General features: G+C 40.9%; 1 protein-coding gene across 1 annotated transcript in view; it reads right to left on the bottom strand.

The window, feature by feature from the left end:
* The window catches only part of LOC126427263 (uncharacterized), a 131,897-nt gene that overhangs the window by 65,338 nt on the left and 41,744 nt on the right, over positions 1-24,815 (bottom strand). The window contains exons 5-6 of the mRNA XM_050089516.1: positions 20,803-20,865; positions 13,337-13,399 (exon numbers count right to left, since the gene is read on the bottom strand). Of these exons, the coding sequence (XP_049945473.1) occupies positions 13,337-13,399; positions 20,803-20,865 (126 nt within the window). The remainder of the gene's footprint in view (positions 1-13,336; positions 13,400-20,802; positions 20,866-24,815) is intronic.

The raw sequence follows: 24,815 nt of genomic DNA, 5'->3' as shown, positions 1-24,815 counted from the left end.
ACAGGAGAGAAGGGGACACCATATGATAAGTTGCTTACATGTAAGAATGTTCTTGAACTGGCTTGGAATTAACAAAATACCTGTAGTAACCTAGTTGCTCCTGTACAAATATGAAGAGTTTCATGCATCTCTGCAATTAGTCCTGACTATTAACCAATATAACATTGGCTCTCAGCTTTCACGGGGCACATAACAGTACTTTCAGAGGAGTTTGAGCTCATTCTGCATGTCTTCAGAAGATTTAATTAAAATTAAATGAAATTAAAATTAGGGACAAACTGCATCACACTCATAATGTTGAGAACTATTTCATGTAGTAGTCTGCCTTTAGCACTTACACTATGTTAATTCTCATATGAAGTATCTGATACTCCAGAGGCTTTGCTAGTACCAAAAATCAGGAATTAATACAAAAAGCAAACATTGCCACCTGTGAAGGATTCTGTAGAAACTTCACCCCACACTCAGGTTGTCTGACCTTACTAGTATTTTAGCTTCCCTCCATCTGAAGTGCACCACATTTTGACACAATCATTCATCATATGTACTTTCACTGTCAAAGTGACATCAGTGATTATGTTGTAATCCCTCCAAATATATGATACTATTCATTATTTAGATGATTGCAGAATGAATGGCAGGTTTGCTTAGTGAAGACAAATTTCAGGTATTACAGACAATACTGTCTGTATTTTATGTTCCTTTTTACATGTGCTGATGGCAGTTGCTTCTCCCTTCACATCAACAGAAGCTTGAATCAGATTTGCCACCCACCCACCCACACACCCACACACACACACACACACACACACACACACACACACACACACACACACAAAAACTTGGTCCACCGAGTGTTTTTAAGCCCACTTCACTTTCTTCATTTGAAAGGTTATATCATACCACTGGAAGAATAGGTTCCAAAACATAATATGCCGCAAAACACTGCACATAGAAAGAGGATTTTCCATTCCTTGTCCCTCAGGTTCTGTTCATGACAAAAAGGTAGGTTCAAGTGTTTTGGACAGCCATAGGGACCATTTGTATACCCAACAGAAGGATTATCTCAGTGTGACTATCATCCAGGACATGGTCAAAGTATAAATATTATATACTTCCTCCAGCTTAAGCAAATGGAGCAAACTGGTTTGTTCTTTTTGAATTCGATGGGTCTACAGTGGGCTTCATGGGACTTGTGGAGGCACCAGTAGATCATGAGCAGTTCCACAGAAAACCCCACTTTTTTTTTTTTTAAACATTTTTCTGTTGTCACCATACCAAAACCCAGCAAATTTTTATGATATACTCTTCAGAACCCAATGTCTAATGCCCTTTTAACTTTTCTTGACACTTTTGTCTGTTTTTAAGATGTAGAGGTTCAAATCTATCCTACTTGTACATGTAAAATCCCCTGTTGGGTGAACATGTAGTTTATAAAGTGATACAGCATGGAGAAATATGCTGTAAAGTGTGATTCTTGAGTTTCTCCCGGCGTATTTGATAATCAAAATATCCACGGGTATGCTGCCGGTCTATAGTGTCCAACGGGCACAATATTTCGGCGATCAAACGTGTCGCCATCATCAGGTGAACTGACGGACTGAGCTCCTGTGAACGTGCCGGCACGGAGATCCGCACGCTATGGCTGCTCAGAGGGAACTGGGTTCGGTCGCGGCGGCGGCCGATTTAAATACCCTCCGCCCGCGGCGCGCTCCCTCCGCCGTCCGCGCCCAGCGCCACGGTCGTGCGGTGGAACAGATTGCGACGGCGTCTGAGATGACGTCGGTGTGATGGCTCTGTCCGCCGTGGTCGTCACAACTATCCGTCTGCTCGATTTACTCTTGATTAACCCGATCGCTGGTTCCCAAGCCTTGCTAAGATTATAGCCACAGTCACGGTTTATGAGGTCGTCATTGGTGCGAATTTCGATGGCCTCTCTAACAACGCTGTCCCAGTATCTCGACGTCTGTACCTGAATCCTCGTGCGGTCATACTCCATGGCGTGATTTTCCGACAAACAATGTTCAGCGACCGCCGACTTGCTCGGATACATCAGTCGAGTGTGCCTCTGGTGTTCACAGCATCGATCCTCGACGGTACGCATTGTCTGACCAATATACGACTTGCCACATTGACACGGAATCTGGTACACGCCGGCCTTCCTCAAACCGAGGTCATCTTTGGCGCTCCCCACCAGTGCACGAGTTTTATTTGGAGGACAAAACACAGTTCCGACCCGGTGTTTCTTCAGAATGCGGGCGATTTTTCCCGAGAGTGCGCCTGTGTATGGAATAAATGCAGTGCCTACCTCCTCCCTCGTGACTTCATCCATCTCAACAGGTTGTGCTGCAGTGGTTGGGCGGAGAGCACGTTGAATCTGCCACTCTGAGTACCCATTTTTTCGAAATACAGTTCTCAGATGTTCCAATTCCTGGGGTAGACTCTCTGCGTCAGAGATAGTGCGCGCCCTATGTACTAGAGTTTTAAGTACCCCATTCCTCTGTGAAGGGTGGTGGCAGCTGTCTGCATGCAAATACAGATCAGTGTGCGTAGCCTTCCGATACACCCCATGACCTAGGGTGCCGTCAGCCCTTCTCTTGACCAAGACGTCAAGGAAAGGTAATTTACCCTCCATTTCAGTCTCCATAGTGAATTTGATGTTGGGGTGTATGGAGTTTAGATGTGTAAGGAAGTCAAGGAGTTTATCCATACCATGTGGCCAGATGACGAACGTGTCGTCAACGTAACGGAAAAAGCAAGTAGGTTTCCATACGGATGACGACAGGGCTTCCTCCTCGAAGTTCTCCATGTACAAATTCGCTACCACCGGTGAGAGTGGGCTACCCATGGTAGCTACCGGTGGTAGCGAATTTGTACATGGAGAACCACCGGTGAGAGTGGGCTACCCATGGTAGCTACCGGTGGTAGCGAATTTGTACATGGAGAACTTCGAGGAGGAAGCCCTGTCGTCATCCGTATGGAAACCTACTTGCTTTTTCCGTTACGTTGACGACACGTTCGTCATCTGGTCACATGGTATGGATAAACTCCTTGACTTCCTTACACATCTAAACTCCATACACCCCAACATCAAATTCACTATGGAGACTGAAATGGAGGGTAAATTACCTTTCCTTGACGTCTTGGTCAAGAGAAGGGCTGACGGCACCCTAGGTCATGGGGTGTATCGGAAGGCTACGCACACTGATCTGTATTTGCATGCAGACAGCTGCCACCACCCTTCACAGAGGAATGGGGTACTTAAAACTCTAGTACATAGGGCGCGCACTATCTCTGACGCAGAGAGTCTACCCCAGGAATTGGAACATCTGAGAACTGTATTTCGAAAAAATGGGTACTCAGAGTGGCAGATTCAACGTGCTCTCCGCCCAACCACTGCAGCACAACCTGTTGAGATGGATGAAGTCACGAGGGAGGAGGTAGGCACTGCATTTATTCCATACACAGGCGCACTCTCGGGAAAAATCGCCCGCATTCTGAAGAAACACCGGGTCGGAACTGTGTTTTGTCCTCCAAATAAAACTCGTGCACTGGTGGGGAGCGCCAAAGATGACCTCGGTTTGAGGAAGGCCGGCGTGTACCAGATTCCGTGTCAATGTGGCAAGTCGTATATTGGTCAGACAATGCGTACCGTCGAGGATCGATGCTGTGAACACCAGAGGCACACTCGACTGATGTATCCGAGCAAGTCGGCGGTCGCTGAACATTGGTTGGTTGGTTGGTTGGTTTTGGGGAAGGAGACCAGACAGCGTGGTCATCGGTCTCATCGGATTGGGGAAGGATGAGGAAGGAAGTCGGCCGTGCCCTTTCAGAGGAACCATCCCGGCATTTGCCTGGAGTGATTTAGGGAAATCACGGAAAACCTAAATCAGGATGGCCGGACGCGGGATTGAACCGTCGTCCTCCCGAATGCGAGTCCAGTGTCTTACCACTGCGCCACCTCGCTCGGTCGCTGAACATTGTTTGTCGGAAAATCACGCCATGGAGTATGACCGCACGAGGATTCAGGTACAGACGTCGAGATACTGGGACAGCGTTGTTAGAGAGGCCATCGAAATTCGCACCAATGACGACCTCATAAACCGTGACTGTGGCTATAATCTTAGCAAGGCTTGGGAACCAGCGATCGGGTTAATCAAGAGTAAATCGAGCAGACGGATAGTTGTGACGACCACGGCGGACAGAGCCATCACACCGACGTCATCTCAGACGCCGTCGCAATCTGTTCCACCGCACGACCGTGGCGCTGGGCGCGGACGGCGGAGGGAGCGCGCCGCGGGCGGAGGGTATTTAAATCGGCCGCCGCCGCGACCGAACCCAGTTCCCTCTGAGCAGCCATAGCGTACGGATCTCCGTGCCGGCACGTTCACAGGAGCTCAGCCCGTCAGTTCACCTGATGATGGCGACATGTTTGATCGCCGAAATATCGTGCCCGTTGGACGCTATAGACCGGCAGCATACCCGTGGATATTTTGATTATGCTGTAAAGTGTTTCCTGTACCATCTGAGAACCCCATGTTGTAGTGCTGAAACACATGCCACAATTTTTTGGACTTAAAATATGGTCTGAAGTGCAAAATTAGTTTTACATTGTTTCAGTTTCATGTAGGTAAACCATCTAAATTTTACTGAACAATATATGGGTTTTTCATATGGTTACATGCCCTGACGCAGCAGGGGAAAGAATGTAACTAATGAAAAAACACTCCTACTGGAGCACAAAAAATGCTAATATTTTCCTGTTTATGTAAAAGACACTGAAAACTTGCCTTATCCTACCTTCCCTACCACTTCTAAAAATTTTCTGAAAAATTCTGGCTTGCTAACATATTCACAATTTTTATGCTGTGCGAAGAGACAGTGTCACTGGGAAACAGAAACGCAACAAATACTGGAACACAGTAGACAAAAATTGTGGTACAGAAAGGGTGAAGGTAAGAACAGCAGTGTGAGAAAAAGATAACAACACAATGGCAGTGGAATATAGTTGACAGTAACAGAACAGTGCCAAGGAATGACCGGAGACAGTACCAGACAAGGAGAAATTGGAAGTGGGTGAGACCCAGTGATAATGAGAGACAGTCAATGGCTCAAGTGGGGGGGGGGAGGGGGGAAGGGGGAAGGGGGAAGGGGGAAGGGGGGAAGGGGGAAGGGGGGAGGGGGAGGGGGAGAGGGGGAGGGAGGGAGGGGGAGAGAGAGAGAGAGAGAGAGAGAGAGAGAGAGAGAGAGATGGGGGTGGGGGGGTGTAGTAGTAGGAAAGAACAAAGGAAACTGTGGCTGTAAGACAGGAGACAGTGACAGACACAAAGAGGGAAGTATAGTGAGATGGGCTGAAAGAGTGATAGAGAATGAGTAAATAGGACTGGATGTGTGCATAAGTGACTTACTGTGATAGGCTAGCGGGTGTGAGTGAGAGGTGACTTGCATGTTAAAAAGAGCACAAATATGTTAGCAAGCAAAAATTTTTGGTAACATTTTTGAAACTACTGAGGAAGATAGAATGATGCTACTGATACCCCACCTCTTAGTTAGAGTCTTTTAAATAAATAGAATAATATTCAGTTTTTTTGTTCCAACAAGAGCACTTTTTTGCTGATAAGTCCATAATGACCAAAAGAATAAAAAGTGTCATCTCCTCATAATGATTACTGACGGGAAATGAAATGAAATGAACTGCATCTGGTATGTCAGCTTCTTCGTTTGACAGAAAAAATACTTACATCTACTGAAGAGCACTGCCATATAGTAATTCCCTTTTTCTTTATTTGTGATGTTTCAATTACAGTCTGTGAGGCTAGATATTATTCATAATTATGCCTTACATCCAAATTGTATTTTGGCTGCCAGTGAAGGTAGTAACAGCCAGCATTGGCACATCATCTAAAGGTGGGCATCCAAGTGTTAATCAGCGCAGCATGTCAGCTGAGCAAACATATCCCTCCTGTCACTAGTGGAGAATTTGCAACATTATAGAATACATTTGGCAACTACACGACCATCAACTTATATCGTGGTGTGGTTCACTATTGTCCTGTTAAATTCACTTGCAATTCTGTTGTCATTTCCAACAAATAGTCTGAAGGATTCTCTCTTAAAGTGTAACACTGGGGTGTCAAGTTTATTATTTGATTCCCAGAAGGTCATTCCACACGGAATCTATAACCTATATTTAACACTACTAATTATTTCTGTTAATCAAAATATCACAGTGAGAACACACAGTTAGCCATACTGAGTGGTTGCCTAAATGGTAACATTACCACTTCATACAGGGAATACTACATTAGCTAAAACCATTAAGGACATCTTCACTTTACCAACTTAGGTCTCATCCCAGTATCAATGTAGTACCCACTAGATACAAATGCAAAAAGTTTAAGAAACTGTGACATTGCATCCTTGTTAAAACATATTTTTCTCCTTATACCAGCACAAGTTTTTTGTGAATAGAGAATTCAGTTGATTGTGTGTGGCATTGAATAATTTGTCAACTGGATTTGTGGGTCTACCCTCACTGCAAGGTTTATATATTTTTGTGGTAATCCCAAAATTCTTGTTCGGTAGGACAAGAGACTCCACTAGGAAGTTCACAAGTGCATAATAACTTGCTAATGTGTGATGTTTTGGGTAGTCTCATGTTGCAAACAGTATTCCTTTTTTTAAGCTAGATTTTTGTCATAAGAGTATCCTGACAAATTGCCACTTATTTGTATTAGCACAGACCATATTTCATAGTGTTCTCATTGGTTTATTGAATGTAACACAAAAACAACAGAGACAAATTAATACTCAACACTATACACAGTTTCCTTAGTCAATTTTTGTATGTTGCAAGAACAAAGTGTTTCACTTGTTCAAACATATGCAAAATGTGATGGACACATGCTCTGGGATGCAGTTCTTGACACAAAAAATGATATTTGTGCCACTATCTGCATATCATCACATTTTGAAGGCTCACATTTTTTTCTTTTTCTTTTCTTTTTTTCTTTTTAGGACCAACCAATGGGTAGAAATACTGAATTAAAGTTTATGTGAAATACTGATGTCTGTGGCCCCTTTGCAGTGTAATTAATTCAAGCTTCTAAGTTAATGCAATCAAAACATATGGCCATACGCATAACATATTTTGATACAAATTACCTCATGAAATCATTTACACGCATATACATGTCGGTCCTGGTGATCTAGTGGTAAAGCATGTGCCTGGAAACTGGGAGGTTGTGAGAACAATTTTTTATCAGATCACTTAGTTTTCAGTCTTCCTTTTAATCCACCCTTCACATTTCAAAGCTGTGAGGGGTAACCAGAAACAGCACACACTTTGGATCCTATGTTAAACTGTAAATCCTCTTTCCCTAGCTGGATACCTGGGGTAGGTTAAGGATATGCATGTCATCAAAGTGGTGTCTAACATAAGACTTGCACCAGGGCTTTATGCCAAACAAAAATCATCATTATCATTGTCATTATCATCACCACCACCATCTATAAACACAATTTAATTTTGTACAGAACCCTTGGAGGGCAGTCATACTCGCACTTATCCAACTTTTTGGTGAATTTGTCCTTGAGGACTACATACGTATTTCAATAATCTTCACATAATATGCTGCACGCAAAAAGGTCACTACACCCGTATCTATTGAATTATACAAGATGAAAAGTGGTTTAAAAATGTAAAGATGTGAGAAGGCTCAATATCTGGCTGTGTGTTTACATGTGGCATATTTATTATGAGACCATAAATACACCTGAGTAAAAAATTAAAGCAACAAACAGAAATTTTGTAAGGTTGCATTTATTTTGCTATAAAACAACATAAACAGGTAATTGTAAAGTAGAAATAATGTAAAGCGTACAGAACATAATCAACTGCAACATGCATAATGGTAGACAAACACTTTCTTAATTCTTTTCCAACTTAACAGACTTGCAATACACACATTCCGACAACTGGTTAACGTGCTCAGTAAAGGGTGTGACCACATCTGGCAGCAGTACAGGCATGACAATGGTGGAGTGCACTGTGAATGATGTCATCACTCTTATGTTGAGGCAATAATGCTCATTCTTCCTGCATAGCTGCTTCTAAGTCTTGGTGAGTGGTTGGTGGATGCTGATGTGATGCAACCCATCTCCCTAATGCATTCCAGACATGCTCTAATAGGATTCAAATTGGGAGAGTGAACAGGCCATGGCATGTCTGCAGTATGTTCCATTTCCAAAAAAACATCAGCCACCCATGCTCTATAACATCGAGCAATATTGTCCATCAATATGAGGTCTTGGCCCACAGTGCTGCCCAACAACCATGCATTAGATCCCAAGATTTCTTCACTGTACTTGACAGCAATTAAATCCTGCTGATTCACCTGTACAATTTCATGAAGAAGTATCTGAGTGATCAACATAATCCCTGCCTACACATTAGGAATCTTCCTTGATATTGGCCTCTTTACACACTGTTTCAGTTCCGAAATCGTATTCCACATTCCCTCCAGATGCAAGTCTATTGAAAATCACTCTCCAGAGCAAATTGGGACTCATTTGTGAGAAGAACAGTAGCCCATTGTTCAACCATCCAGGTGGCATGTTGACAGCTCCGCTCTAGAGGTTCCCTTCGATGAAGCCATACCAGAGGTAAACAGACAGCAGGTCTCCAACAATAAAGGCCACTCTGCTGAAGGCTTCTGTAAATCATTTGTCTTGAAACAACATGTCCATGGGATACTGCAAGGTCAGATGTCAGTTGCAAAGCAGATTAAAGTGGTACCATCATGCCCTTACAGCCAAATAACAGTTCACTCTTTCAGATGTCACACATACTTGGCCCTGTCCTCGTCTCCAGGACATGGTTTTGGTCTCTATAGCCTGTCACCTCATCCAAGAAACAACAGAATGATTCACATTGAGCCATCGGGTCACATCTGTTTGCAACTCTCCTGCTTCCATTCTTCCTATGGCCCTCCACAGCACAGTGTCTGTAGAGGTCTTCTCTGTGTCATACTGCACCATCTATGACTGTGTACACAGTAATTGTGTATGTGGGACTACCTTGTAGACACCACCCTGCTTCACAGATGACTTGATGTCATTGCTGAAATGGTTGTCTGTTGATTGGAATGCCATCTTCCATGCAGAACATGATTGTACTGGCATCTATTGACAGTCTGCATGATTATGTCATGAATTAGACACAGTATGGGGAAGTAGCAGTTGTTGCTTTAAGTTAGGACACCAGTGTAAATACATCAGCATAGGTTCAACATACCCAGCAGAAATTTGAGCATGCTAGTGTGTTGCCAGTGCATGCAACTGGCTGTTATGTGATTTTACTTATGTGATTAAAAAATAAAGTAAAAATAGGCACAGTGAAGCCAAGACAGCTAGTCAATATCAATGTGGACAAACAACGAAATGAATGTATATGAGAGGTTGTAAAGAACCTCCAGTATGGATCATCCTTCATTATTATGCCATCATAAACAACACTCTGTAAATGTTGGTGGTCTGTTGGAATGACTGTAGCTACATGTGCTTAAGGTCTGGGCTCAATTCATACATCAGACAACCATTTTTAGCAAGCAGATACAGACCCTCTACACATCTGGTAATGCAAGCTGAACAACAGAGTTGCACAGTGGTTGCAAATCCACATTAAACATGATGTCCCTTCGCTACCTACTTCAGGACAGTCAGTATAGATTGGGACTTGACAGAGGCACAACCCACACCAGGTAACAGCTGTCGCCAGTTTGGTTTCTTACATGTGAAATTTCTTTCTATTAATCAGCCAATCATCATCTGAAGTAACAAGACACTTATTTCTTACTATATAGTAATATTAGATGTTGATGCTGGACTGGGATCTGTTGGGTGAGATGATGCAGTTACACTGTTTCATTGTTTCCCCAAGATTCCGAACTCCCAAATGTCTCGACAAAGAGTGTGTTTGTCAGTTCAAATCCTAATCTGGCACAAAACTTTCCATCATGTCATTTTAAGTTGAAGCATGTGCACACGAAACTACAAGTCACGAATGGTTTAGATTTTTATTAATATCTCGCGATGCGTTTTGAACTTTAAGGACTGGTACCGGTTTCAACTCCCAGACATACAGATTTTGTCATATAATTTCATGTTCCAACAGGCCAATAGTACATACTGGTTACAAAGAACTCTATAATCAATATCTCTTAATGAGTGGTCAACAACGATGTGCAAGTTTCAACTCCCACCCAGCACAGAAATTATTCTCACATTATTTCCAGTTGAAACATGTGTGCATCATAATGAAATAAATAGATTTTTAAAGTCTACTGATGGCTAGAAAATTATCACGATAGGTACCTTGTTCAAAGTTTTTCATCTCAGCATTTCAGTTTGTCATCTCTCAATTTTTTATACCTAGCATTTGATTGTGCTTGGTTAACAATCTGATTAGATGCTTGGTTTGAATCCCCATCCAACACACAACTATGTGCTGTGTCACTTCAAGTTTAAACCAGTGCACAGTTGGGTACTTGTGACTGAAACCTTTCTTAATACTTTTCTCTGTTAGTTAACAGAAACAATAGTTGCTGGATGCAGTCCTTGGTTCCAGTCCAGTGTAAAAATGTTCGTAACATGATTTCATGTTGAAACTTTCCTTTTAAAATATCATTTATTGTAATATATTTTATTTTAGAAGTGAAATGGCTGTATCATCTCTAGTCACGTATTTTCTGATAACTGCATTACTGCAACATTAATTTGCATATGAATAGATAACCATACAGAGCAGTTATATCTTGTGGTCTCTTGTAGTACCAATTTTGTATAGTCAAATGACTGTAAAACAGAAAGAGAGCGGAGAACTTTTAGTAGAGTTGCACTATGTGGGTTGCACACAAATTATGCGAAATGCAATTCAGATTATTCCAATACTTTTGGGCATGGTAGTACAAACAAAAAACCACATACACTAGTGTAATCATCTGGTGCCAGACTGTACTCCAAAGCCATAAAGTTTTGTTTACATAATCGAAAATGAGTGTACAGGAAATGTTCTATAAACATAAACTAGGCTCAGAAAACTTATCACATACTGACCACCTAGTTAACAATATTTCTAAATTGTACTGCTTCATGAAAAAATAATGTAATATGCACAATAATCCACCTAACATTATAAAACTTAGATATTCCAATAGGCCTTTTTTAAGAAGTCAGTCATTGAGGTTACATTTGTCTGTACAATAGTCATTTTTAGTCATTTTACACAGCACAGCTCAAGTAAGATATATGTCATAAGTTAACAGCCTTGTTTAGAGGAGTTTGGGTGCATTCCACTGATTTGCAAATTAGTCTAAATCAATCCACATTTGCTGAACAACTTAAGTGATACTTGGCTATTTCTGTGTATGAACCTATCAAGATTATACTATTTCTACAATAGTAGCTCTACACAGAACACCAGCTTTCTAAGCTAACACACACAATTAATTTACCACCTGTTTCTGTTATTATGTCAGTGACTTCAAGATGGTGACTTTATCAAAACTGGTTTTTGATAAATAATACAGTTTGTGGTGCAAGGTACTTCTTGTACCAATCACTTATCCTCCTTCCCTGCTCCAATCGCAAATGGTGTGTGGGAAGAATGGCCATCAGTAAGCCTCTGCATTGACTCTAATACCTCAAATTTTCTCAAAGTCGTCATTCTGTGAGATGTATGTGGGAGGAAGTAAAATGTTATCACACTCTTCCCAAAAATACTCTCACAAAATATCAATAGCAAACCTCTCTGTTATGAACAACAGCTCTCTTGTAGTGTGTGCCACTCAACTTTGTTGAGAATCTCTGTAACACTGTAGTGCCAACCAAATGATCCTGTGATGAAATGTGATACTAATCATTGGATGTTCTCTATCTCTTCTATTGCTCCTACCTTCTTTCATGAATAAGTTACATTAAGATTTTTTCCTATCAATCTCAATCTGGCATCTGTTTTCCCCACTATTTGTTTTATGTGCTCATTCCACTTACGATCACTCTGGATAGTTACTTCTAGGGAATTTATGGTAGATGCTGTTTCCTGCAGAATGAGATTTTCACTCTGCAGCAGAGTGTGCGCTGATATGAAACTTCCTGGCAGATTAAAACTGTGTGCCGGACCGAGACTCGAACTCGGGATCTTTGCCTTTCATGGGCAAGTGCTCTACCATCTGAGCTACCCAAGCATGACTCATGCCCCGTGTGAAGTTTGGAAGGTAGGAGACAAGATACTGCCAGAAGTAAAGCTGTGAGGAAGGGGTGTGAGTCGTGCTTGGGTAGCTCAGACGATAGAGCACTTGCCCACAAAAGGCAAAGGTCCCAAGTTCAAGTCTCAGTCCAGCACACAGTTTTAATCTGCCAGGAAGTTTTATATCAGCACACACTCCACTGCAGAGTGAAAATCTCATTCTGTAAACATTCCCCAGGCTGTGGCTAAGCCATGTCTCCACAACATCCTTTCTTGCAGGAGTGCTAGATCTGCATGGTTCGCAGGAGAGCTTCTGTGAAGTTTGGAAGGTAGGAGATGAGATACTGGCAGAAGTAAAGCTGTGAGGTCGGGGCATGAGTCATGCTTGGGGAGCTCAGACAGTAGAGCAGTTGCCCGCGAAAGGCATAGGTCTGGAACACAGTTTTAATCTGCCATGAAGCTTCACTGTTTCCAGCAGTTCGTCAACAATAGTGTAGTTTTACAGTGGTGGATTTCTTTTCCTACTTATGTACACATATGTATTTTTTCACGTTCAGGGTTGATTACCATAACCTGCATCATTCATCAAACCTCTGTTAGCTGTATTGCAAATCGTTACTATCTTCTGGCATAGACAACTGCATCATCTGCAAACACAATAACACTCCCAACACTTTCTACTAATCATTTATATACATCATAAACAGCAACAGTTCTATCACACTTCATTCTCAGTCATAATTATTTACTGCTTTGATATGTTCACTTTAGATGCAAGGTTAAACAATAATTTGAATTTATATTACAAGAAGATTAACAAAGTTATTTACTTACACAGTAATTCACTAATGGGAAATTCACTGCCCATAAAAACTTATATTTTCTGTGAGCTCTACCAGCACACAAATCACAAGTACATTTGAGGTTTCCACAGTATCAAATAATGTCACTCAGTCATCATCAACTGTTTCATATTTCTCCTCTTTAATGTAATATTCACTATGTAGAGAACTATCTGGTAGCATAAAGTTGTAACAAAAGAAAGATGATATACTCAGTTCAAATAGCTAAAAGTGATGAATGGCTTACCTGATAATCTGCCATGCTCAGTGGGTCACATTCATCGAGACAATCATTCTCAGATGCCGAATTCTACACAAATTGAAGAACAGTAATAGCAAAATAAAAATACAATGAATTAAGTATACTGCATTACCTACAATGGTTTTCAACACAAAAGAGAAAAGGAAGCTAGCCTCACTATTAGTTCGTTCGTAACTGCTCCATAGTCTACATGGGAAATTAAATGGTGTAATATTGTATAAACTATGATTTGAAGAAGCATCTCAATTAACTGTGGATGGTATGTTACAGACAGATTACATTGCTGCAAGCACATATTGACATAGCATAACCATGTGTTTTGCAATAAATAACATTAGTTCCACAAATCAGCTACACAATTTAAATAGCATAACATCAGATGCTTGATAATCCACTCCAGATAATATCATTCTTTTTAACTGTATATCATAGAGAATTTGTGGTCAGCTGCTATATTTTCAACACAATAAAAATTCAAGGTACTCAAGACAAAAGTAATGAATCACCAATTTTTGTCACAGCACCATTGTGTAAGGCTAGTCATATGTTAACCATAATGTTTTGCAGAACACCCATTTGCCTGTATTAGGCTGCTTCACAGAAGTGGAAAATGTATAGATAGTTTGGCAGAGTATGAAAACAGATTTCTTCCCCCGAATGCTTCTCTATCTAGTGAAAAATCTTTTACCTCCATATTTGTGAAAGAACTCTATACTCAGGTACATGGAACAGTACTTCAGAGCAATAAAATGCTTGTTGAAGAATCCAGTATGGTAGATGATCAAGGCCGCCTTCAAGTTACGGTTAAAACATTCGGCAAATGAGGGTTGAGGGTAATATGGAGTTGTTGTCATATGAAAAACACCATTCCCAAAACAAAAATGCTTGAACTGGCGAGGTGTAAAAGCCGAGGCATTATCGCTAACCACAGTCCTGGGAGGGCCGAAGACACTAAATATTTTAGTATGATGTTGGATAGTGTGGTTAGCTGTGATTCCCCGACTGGGAAAAAGCCACACAAACCGACTAAAAGTGTCGACAATGACAAAAATATATTTACTGGCATGACTGGTGTGAGGAAGGGGACAGATACAATCAATAAAACACTTATCCATAGGGTTCTGTTCCCTCTCGGACTGTAACAATCCCACATGTGTGCCATCATTACATTTCCCCATCTTACACAAATCACAGTGGCTGATGAGCCTCCTTACTTGATGCCCCATGGAAGGCCAAGTGAGTTGCTGACTAATCTTCCCCAGAGACTTAGCCACCCCCAAATGCCCCCCCCCCCAATAACAGGGTTATGAAAATACTGGAAAATGGGGTTCACCAACAGCTGAGGAAGACAAATTTTGGACTGTCCGGTCTTACCAACTTGCTTACATACGATACCTTCACTTGAATTGTATTGCAGAATGTGCTTACCAGAGAGGAGGGCCTCCTTAATGGGACCCCACCAAGGATCTTCTCGTTGTTTACTAGCAATGTCAACAAACAATGATGGGATTTCGCCAAGAACACATCCTACAATTAATTGATCACCCTGTAGCTCTTCTTGCTCGGATTGAATACATGGCTGAGAGCGTCTGCGACCTGGTTATCAACTCCACTTATGTGACTGACCTGGAACCGAAATGCTGAAATTCGCACTGCCAACGCGAGACATCCGGTCTTTCTAGGGCGAGCCAGTGCCCAACTCAATGCCTGATTATCTGTTTCCAAACAAAATTGTTGATGCTCCAGGTAAAATTTAAACCTCTCCAGAGCAAAGAGGATGGCCAAGGCTTCCAATTCATAGACAGAATACTTGTTCTCAGTCTCAGAAAGGCAACACGAGGCATAGACGACACGCCGTCTATCCCAATCGACTTCCTGCATGAGTACGGCAGCCATGCCTCCCCTGGACACATCAGTCCGCAGAATAAAGGTCTTATTGAAATCAGGAACTACCAGTACTGGTGTATTAGTCACGGCAGTCTTGAGACCCTCAAACGCTGCCTGCTGGCTCTCTCCCCACTGGAACTCTTTGTTCTGACTGCATAAGCTGTTAATGGAGGGGGGCGGCTAACTGCACAAAATTGGGCACGAATTTATGAAAGTAGTTGGCCATGCCAATGAATCTCACAATTTCCTCCTTATTTTGGGGTCTGGAAAACGTCTCAGACTAACCGTTCGTTCCTGGTCGATCCTGATCCCATATGCCGAGACCAAATGTCCCAAAAAGGAAATCTGATGATGAAACAAGTTGATCTTATTATGTTTAATGGTTAAACAAGCTTGTCCCAAACAGTCCAAAACTAAACTCAAATGTTTGAGATATTCGTCAAAACTAGAACTATAAACAACAACATCATCTAAATATTTGTATAGGCAATTAAATTTAAGATCTCCCATGACATTACCCAATGAACAAGGTAACACAGCAGCTCCAGTGGCAAGTCCGAACGGAACATGATTGAACTCCAATAGGTTCCAATCCTTAACAAAAGCCATTACTGGTTTAGAATCCTCTGTTAGGGGAATTTGATGGTATTCCTGATTAAGATTGAGCACCAAAAACCAACGGGTGCCGGCAAACCAGATGAAGCAATTATGGAGCTCAGGCATGGGAACTGACTCCAGTATTACTTTCTGGTTGAGCTGGCGATAGTCCACCATGGGTTGATAATCCCTGTCATTCTCCTTGGGGACCAAAAACATTGGAGAAGCATAAGGATATGTGGATGGCCGAATGACATCATTAGCTAACATCTCCTGAATTTTGTTTCGTAAAACACACATTTTGGGAGGTGATAACTGTTGGAGCTTGGCATACCGGGATATCATCAACCAGCTGAATTTTATAGTGAATTCAGTCAGTAACCCCCAAGCAATTAGTAAGAACCTGGGGATAGCGCTCCAACAATTGGAGCAAACTATTTCGCTGCGAAGCAGACAAGCGAACGACATCGAATTTGGGGATAATAATATTAACAGGGTTCAAACCGAGGGATTCCTTACAAGAACAAAACGCGAATTTTTCGTGGGGACAAAACCGAAAACTGAAGGTATTACCACCAAGATCAAGTATCAAGCCCACCTTTTGGACAAAATCACTCCCTAGAGGAAGGTTAACTGACAAATTTTCAGCAACGAAAAGCTAGATGGGCCACAAAAAACCGCCTACAGCAATACTCCCTCTTAACTCCCCCACCAGAGGCAACTTATCTCCATTGACAGTGCAACATCCCTGTATAGTGGGAGACAAGGAGGGAAACTTGCATATGCCACAAAACTCTAAATATCAAAAGTAATCAAGTTAAGGAAACAGCACTCCCGGTATCGAGCAATGCACAGACCAAGTCATGATTAAGAAAAGCACAGAGATGTGGGAACCAAGCCTTCGCGACTAGTTTGACATGTGCACATCCCTTAGGAACATGCCCTTTAAATCCATGCCTCTCTCTCCCGTGGCGTCATTTGTTAGAATGAGGGGTTCGCTCCACCTGACAATTGTGAACTAAGTGCTCAAGTGATCCACGCCTGTAATATGTACGTTGAGGTGATAATAAGGAATGAGACATCTCAGAGTGTTTCGTGATTGTGGTATTATCGGAACCTGCAGCTGTTTCCTGCCGTCATTGATCAGAAAAACTAAATGCCTCAATAGAGTTGATGAGATCGGTTAAATCTGTATAAGATCTCATTTCTTGGACAAACTGAGTGCGTGACCAGTCCTCAGGTCTCATTCCTTGGATGATTACCAAAACAGTATCTCACTCCTCCACCACCATATTAAGGGCACTCACAGCCATCTGCATCCTCTCCACGTATTGAGTTAATGTTTCAGTCAGGCCTTGGACCCTCCAGTAATACTGAGTTTCCAAATGCTGACAAACGCGCGGAAACAACTTGTATTTAATAATACACTCTCTAAATTGGCACCAGGTGGCTTGTCCACGCAAGACTTCCAAGAGGATCTCAGTAAGCATCACAAATTCATTCCAATCCTAATATACTCGTCTTGCCCTGCAATTCATTGATCTTACGATCAAGTTGCTCGAGCATGTCCTGTTCCCTATTCAAGGAGAATACCTCCAGTTCACGAATACGTGAGGACCAGTGGCATAACTGGGCCTGCAGCCACCCCCTCTGTTTAGGAGTCACATTGCTCCCCTGGAGAAACATAACATTTCGGAGCAAGTCCTCAACTCCCCCACTAATCAAACTTATGGTGTCACTAACTTGCCCTATGACCTCCCCAGAACTTGCAAGCAGGTTATGCGATGCCCCACACAATTTAGCAATTAATTCGGGCACCCCACCCTGTATGTGTTGCTTCCGAATCCAGAGTTGATAAATCAATTGATCATTTTTAACAGACCAAGCCCCAGGCAATCACGTTGCCCCATGATGATGGAAGTCACCGAAATATAAAAATCAGGAATTATCACAAACAGCAACACTTGGCAAATAGAGGGATCAACAGCAAATGCAAAAGAGTGAAGCAGGGAACAATCACTCTCTGCTACCATCTGATTGTACTCTTTCTACGAGGTCAAACTATTCTCCCAACCAGTTTCAATAACAAGTGATAAACAAACAGTTATCTTTAACGGTAATGATAAGGGAAAGGATTAATTTGCCCCAATGCTTCATTTTAGATTTTGCATTTATTGTCACACCTTTCAGTGTAAGCCACAGAACTAGCACTTGTATCAATGAGAGAATATTTGCACTTGTAATATTTGCTATATAACTTAAGAATGCATAAACAATAGGAATCTAAAATTAGTCCTTTTTAACAAATATTTTTAAGACCCTAAACAATAAAGATCAACAGTTAATACAGTCCCATAAACTTGAGCAAGGATCACCTTTTCAGTCTCTGAATGAAGTCAGTAGGTGATATAGGGGACAATCAGACATACATTAAATGTTACACCATTAAGGACGATCACTCATTAAGAATTATAACCACAAATTAAAGAATATTCATTTAAAGCGATTAACATCAATAGCAAATAATTAAGTCATGTCTCAGCAAATTTATCAAAAGCAAATCTTTCAGTTCTATAACAATGTTGGATCATGGAATACGCTGGATTACCGACAAAGAAGCTTAAATTTTACCAAACAGCAATTTCTCGAGGCCTAGAACTAACTTAATAGTGTACAAGACTTATGTTATCCAGAACTATTCTAATTCGGCTTTCTTGGGGATAATGGTGTAGTAGATAATTAACCTCTTATTTCATTCTCCTGGAACATTGAGCTGCAATAGACACTTGGGCAACTCTTACCCAGTGTGGCTCGGGAAAGAGGATGGCTCCACGAGGAGGAGGAAACATTTGCCCGAACTGGAAAGGGAACTCGTCTAACACAAGCCACTAGGTTGGACGAAGACCAGTTGGCAATTTTTAATCATTAACCAAAGCTTGCTGGCCAGCGAACAAAATTTACAGAGGCAAAGGAAGCTTTATTGGTGCTCACAAGAGCTGATAACTTCTGCAAATGAGATTCCAGCGGAACTACCTCTGTAGTATCAATATGGGACTTCGGAGCTGAGGAGAGCAAGTCAACAATGGTCTCTACCCAACAGGCCCAACATTTCAGACAGACCGAGCAACTGACATCAGTCATGGCTAGGCAGATTACCAAATAGAAACTCTAGCACTACTTTAAATATAATTAAATAGAACACTTAAATGACACCAGGACTAAACTCCTTAACACAAGAATATATACACAATAACGATCAAAGTTAAATATGCCTACATACTAAACACAACAGATATTGGCAAACATCAACATAATCTAGCATTTCAGACATCCATAAAATTAATTGACTTTATCTCTACGCCAGACAGTACAAGGATATTTAACATTTTACAATGTGCTTATCCAAACAGTGACCTATGCCATCCATGGGAAAACAACGGTTTGCAGAAGGACCATAGCCAAAAAATTTTTCTTTTTTGTTTCTTAACAATGTGTGCCTTAAGTCAGTATGGTGTACAAATGCACGGTCATGTAAGGGGGCAGTAACACACACGCAAGGTAATTTCCGATTACAAACTCAAAGCAGAGAAACGTTGCCCCACAGTTATTAATAGCTCCCACAACACTGGGAGATTGGCCCTGCCAGACGATGGCCGTTGCACTAACTAGATGAAAAATCTTACTTTCAGTGACGACACCACCTTCTGGAGGTTACTGGCAGCTGCAGACAGACTTCATAGCTTCCCCAACCCATGAATGGAAACCAAACGTTGTCCACAGATATATGGACTCTTGTTTCCTCACACCATGGGTTTTTGGGCCCATCCAGACTTAGCATAGAGGGACCGAGCGTCCCACTGCAGAACGGTCGTCCAGGGCTGAACACTCGTCTCAACTGCCTCCTCCGCCCTGGGCACAGCACACAGCGCCTCCTCCCTGTGGGTGCACTCGCAGAGGCTCCACAACGCCCTCTAGGAAAGCACGGAAACTCCAAACAGGAGTAAACCAAGGGAGAAACAGGAACTGCGGTAAATGATACGGTTCACATACCCACCAATGTATAAGGAGACAAAGAGCTGAATGTGGCCTCCAAACAACAATGCACTTGCCATTTCTCATCTATACAAATCATTCCCCAAGCTTAAAGCAGAAATAAGTTGAAAAGAAAACACAGGATTAAATGAGGATTGAAGCACAGACCTTTGAATTTGTAGTGTGACACCTTCGAACAATGTGACATGTCTACTCATCATCAATTTTTTATGTATGCAGGGCTTGGCCAGAAATGAAAGTTACAGAAGTAGGAGTTGCAGATCGCCAAGAGCTTAGAAAAAATAGTATTTTTGCATAGGCTGGGCAAGACATGAGCCATTTATGTTAGTTTGGTTTCCAGGCATTGGTTGGCACTTTGAAAAGAGTACGGAATGGTAATCTGAAAGTCATGGGGTCAAGATCCTATGTGGAAATTTATTTCTTTTTGTTTTTAATTTTATGCCAAGCTCTATATCTCCCACAAATTTTGACAAACTTGATGATGATGAGTAGGCGCTGCCCTGAACCCCACTGTTCATTGAATCTGCCTGTAATTGACTCTGTAGGTGAGTTGAGAGTTTCTTTTGTCGCAAAAAAGTTTGGACTATTTCACAAAAGAACTTCAAAGCTAAGGGTACAGTGGGAGCACACACATAGTCAGAAGTTGGGTTCAGTTGTTCCAGAAAGCAAAAATTTAAATTTCACCTAAAGATCTTAAGTGTAATAAGACTGCCCATTTATCTGTGATCTGTCATGTACATAATATAAGAATATGCCACATGCAGTTGAATGTGTGTTTCTCTATAAATACTACTACTTCCCTTTCACAAATTCCAAGATCCACTATGTGCAATCAGCCTAAAACTAGACCAGAGATAGTTATATTTCTGAGAACATAAATATTTACTAGACCTTAATGTATACAAGCAACTTACCTCCTCTTTCTTAACTCTGATAGGATCATATTCAGTACTGATGAACTCTTCATATACTTCAATCTGTAACAAACAAAGAACATACAAGCTGAGTATCATTGCTCATGTGGTATATGCACACACTAAATTCATAAAGCGAGGAAACTTTAAGATAAAGTATAAAATATGACTCAAGAGTAAAGATTTTTGTCAATGTAAAAAAGTTTGTTTTTTCATTTATTCATTCATTTACTCACTCACATACAACATTTTGTAAAGCCCTACATGAAGGTAAGTTTTGAGAGGTGAGAAAAATGGCAAGATACACACTAACAACATGAACAGAGCAGGACAGGTGATATCTGTAAAGTACACTAACAACCTAATATCACTTGTGCTAGTCCACACACATTGATAACAATAGATATTACTTTTACATTACCTGATTTGTATATGCATATTATGTATGTAAAAATATTCCACCCAGCATGTAAGAAATGTGAGACACGTGAAATACTCTAACAATTCAGGAAGAATGTAATAATTCCAATTCCCAAGAAGGCAGGTGTTGACAGATGGGAATATTACTGAACTGTAAGTCTAATAATTTGTGACTGCAAAATACTAACATGAATTATTTACACAAGAGTGGAGTAACTTGTAGAAGTCAACTAAGAGTTCATTTTGGGTTCTGAAAAAATGTAGGAGCATGTGAAGAAATGATGAACTAACAACTGATCTCAGTAGATAACTGAAGAAAGACAAGCGTCTTTTTACAGTATTTGTAAATTTAGAGTAAGCTTTTGACACTATAGACTGGGAAACTTTGAAGGTGGACTTATCTACATTGAGTGTAGAAAGTTGACTGCTGTTATAAGAGTTGAAGGACATGAACCCAAGGCAGTAGTTGAGAAGGGAATGTGACTGAGTTGTACCCTATCCTCCCATTTTTTCAGTCTGAACACCGGACAGGTAGTAAAAGAAACCAAGGAAAAAGTTAGAACAGAATTAATGTTCAAGAAGAAGAAATAAAACCCAGTGTTTACTGATAAAATTGTAATTCTGTCAGACAGAAAAAGGCTGGAAAGAATAATTGCACAGAAATGATGGAGTCTTCAAAAGGGCTTATAAGATGTACATAAATATCCACAAAAGGACAACAGGGATGATGGAATGAATTGAAATTAAATAATGTGATGCTGAGAGAACCAGATTAGGAGTAGCAGATGATTTTCACTATTTGAAGAAAAAATGCATGATGATGGCCAAAGTAGAGAGGATGCAACATGAAGACAAGCAATAGAAAAAAAACATATCTCCACAAAGAAGTTAACATCAAACATATATTTAAGTTAGGAAAACTTTTTTGAAGGTGTTTGTCTGAAGTGTTCTCATACAGATGTCAAATGTGAATGATAAACACTTCACAAAAGAATAGAGGCATTTGAAACATGATACATGATGCTACACAAGAAGGCTGATGGAAGGTGCTAAATCAATCTGGGTACCAACTGACTACAAGAAGCTATCATTTTGTAGGATACATCACAAGGAATTAAGAAACTGTCAACTGGGTAATGGTGAGAAGTTTGGGGGGTGGTATAGAAACTGTTGAGAAAGGAGGCTTACTACAGTAATCAGATTCAAATGGACATAGGTAGCAGTAGTAAGTAAGTAAGTAAGTGTCATGTGACTAGGGTGTCCCATCAGGTGGACCGTTCGCCGGGTGCAAGTCTTTCGATTTGAGCCACTTCGGCGACTTGTGTGTCGATGGGGATGAAATAATGATCATTAGGACAACACAGCTTCCAGTCCCTGAGCAGAGAATATCTCCAACCCAGCCGGGAATTGAACCAGGGCCCTTAGGATTGACATTCTGTCATGTTGACCACTGAGCTACCAGGGGTGAACGCTAGCAGTAGTTATCCTAATATTTTGTTTCTGAATGAAGCACTGCTTATAAATCAAGGGCAAATCCATTTCTGCATCATGCAAACTGGTCAGTTGAAAATCCACACTGACAGAGAGAAAAGGATAAACAACTTTGCTCTGTCAACATGTGGTATATGCTTTGGAGGGACTGCATCGTTTGTCCTTGTTTTATTGATGGAGTTTCTACAGTTTGTAACATATACCGCTGCCGTTTTAGAGTCCACTACATACAAAGCAATCCACATAATACCACCATGACAAATCTTCTATCCACGCAGCACAGATGACTACAGATCTTCATGTCACAACACTTTGAGACCATTCAACTGATTGCTTGTAAAAAATGAAATGGCCTGCCCACTCACCATCCATAACACCTTTGGTCTTTTATTGGTTTAGAATATTAAAACAGGCAACTTACAACGCAAAATCAATGTATCCTGTGGTCATGAAGCACCATGCAACACATTTTGTACACTAGAACAGAGATTAGTGGGACCTCTTCACCTGACAGTGGGACAGAGGCGAAGCAACATATACTATTGCTAAGACCAATAGTAGCCTTTATTTGATGGCAAAATAATGGCAATTGCTGCTAAGATAAACATTGTTGGATTCACTAGACAGTCTTTCATGACTACCTGACTTGTCTGTCTGTGCTAGATTAAGGGTTAACCTGTTACCTGTGAACCAATTTCATGCTTCTTCTGTTATCCTCCAGAAATGTGTAGTATTATTATGAGTCTTGACCCTTTTTCAGAACATTTATTATTAGCAAATGTCACTGAAGTGTTTTCTATCAGTACATTGAAGTCTTATCAGATTTATGTTACATCGTTCAACACCCACAAATTCCCTCCATAGCGAACTGTCTGTTTATCAAACATTTAATCTTCACTGTAGTGCAGTGCTGTAGAGGAAGAAGAGAACATAAGCTGGTCAATATAGGCAATTGGGATGGGATCGTATTCAAAAAGTATCTACCCTTCTCCACCTCCAAACACACAACCCACTACACATTATATTGCTTAGAAGTGGTTTGCAGCACTGTCACCATGTATTACTATCTGATCAAGTTCCACATGTTCCACCATAATACACTTTGTCGGACTCTCTTTAGGATATCAGAGAAAAAAGTAAACAATACTGTTTTTTTAAAGTCTTCAGCAACTAGAAGCATTAAAAATTACTTAAACAAGTTAGAAAATTCGTCACATTGTTGGCTATAGCTTAGGGAAAACTGCACCTTGCCATATTTACTCATTGTGAATATCTCTATTGTGGACTGTCTCATCCTGCATACAGGCGAAACAAGCATCAAGAGTTAAGCATAATTAACATAACTGGAGCCAAATATTTGGGTAAATTACAGAATGAGTGGCTAAAAAGGAACATTTTTAAAATCCTCCCTGATGTCTACTGCTAAGCTGTAACAGACTTTGAACCAGACTCCCAAACTCATTAACTGTAGACAGGTATGCTTAGTCCATATGGAAATTACTTTTAATTCCAGTACTGTGATTTTGACTCACATTTCAGACTACTTTCATCATTATTACTAACAACAAATAGACATAGTATCCAAGGCCCTGGCAAAATCACAATATTAAGAGGATAAGTCTTAACTTTTAGTTCTAGTAGACATTACATACTGACATCACATATCCTGTCCGCTGTAGAGAAGTCTTTATGGAAGACCAACAGCTGTTATTTAATATTATGTTACCAATAACCTTCTGAAGAAAGGGGGGGGGGGGGGGAAATGAGAACATGGGAAGAGGGATACAGATCTATGGTCACAGCTCACTTGCATACATCCACTTTTATAAATGTGTTTTACCACAGCATATTGCACTCTTTCAGCAAATACACCTCAACTCACTGGCCAACTGCAAAGATAACCAAAGGAGGTGGGGTACTATAAAGTTGACACTATATTTCAGTATTTTGGCTGAAATAACATCATAAATCACAAATGTTACTTCTTTTTGATGATCTGAAGATTCTGTAATCCCTTCTATAGTTTATAAGACAAAACTAAAGTCTAATGGAGGAATGGGCAATACCTGTATAAGTGTATTGCATCTCCTTTCAACAATTCA

The sequence above is a fragment of the Schistocerca serialis genome, chromosome 11 (genome assembly GCF_023864345.2).
Source record: "Schistocerca serialis cubense isolate TAMUIC-IGC-003099 chromosome 11, iqSchSeri2.2, whole genome shotgun sequence".
NCBI lineage: Eukaryota > Metazoa > Arthropoda > Insecta > Orthoptera > Acrididae > Schistocerca > Schistocerca serialis.
The sequence above is the reverse complement of the archived record's forward strand: the minus strand, read 5'-3'. Positions and strand labels throughout refer to the sequence as shown.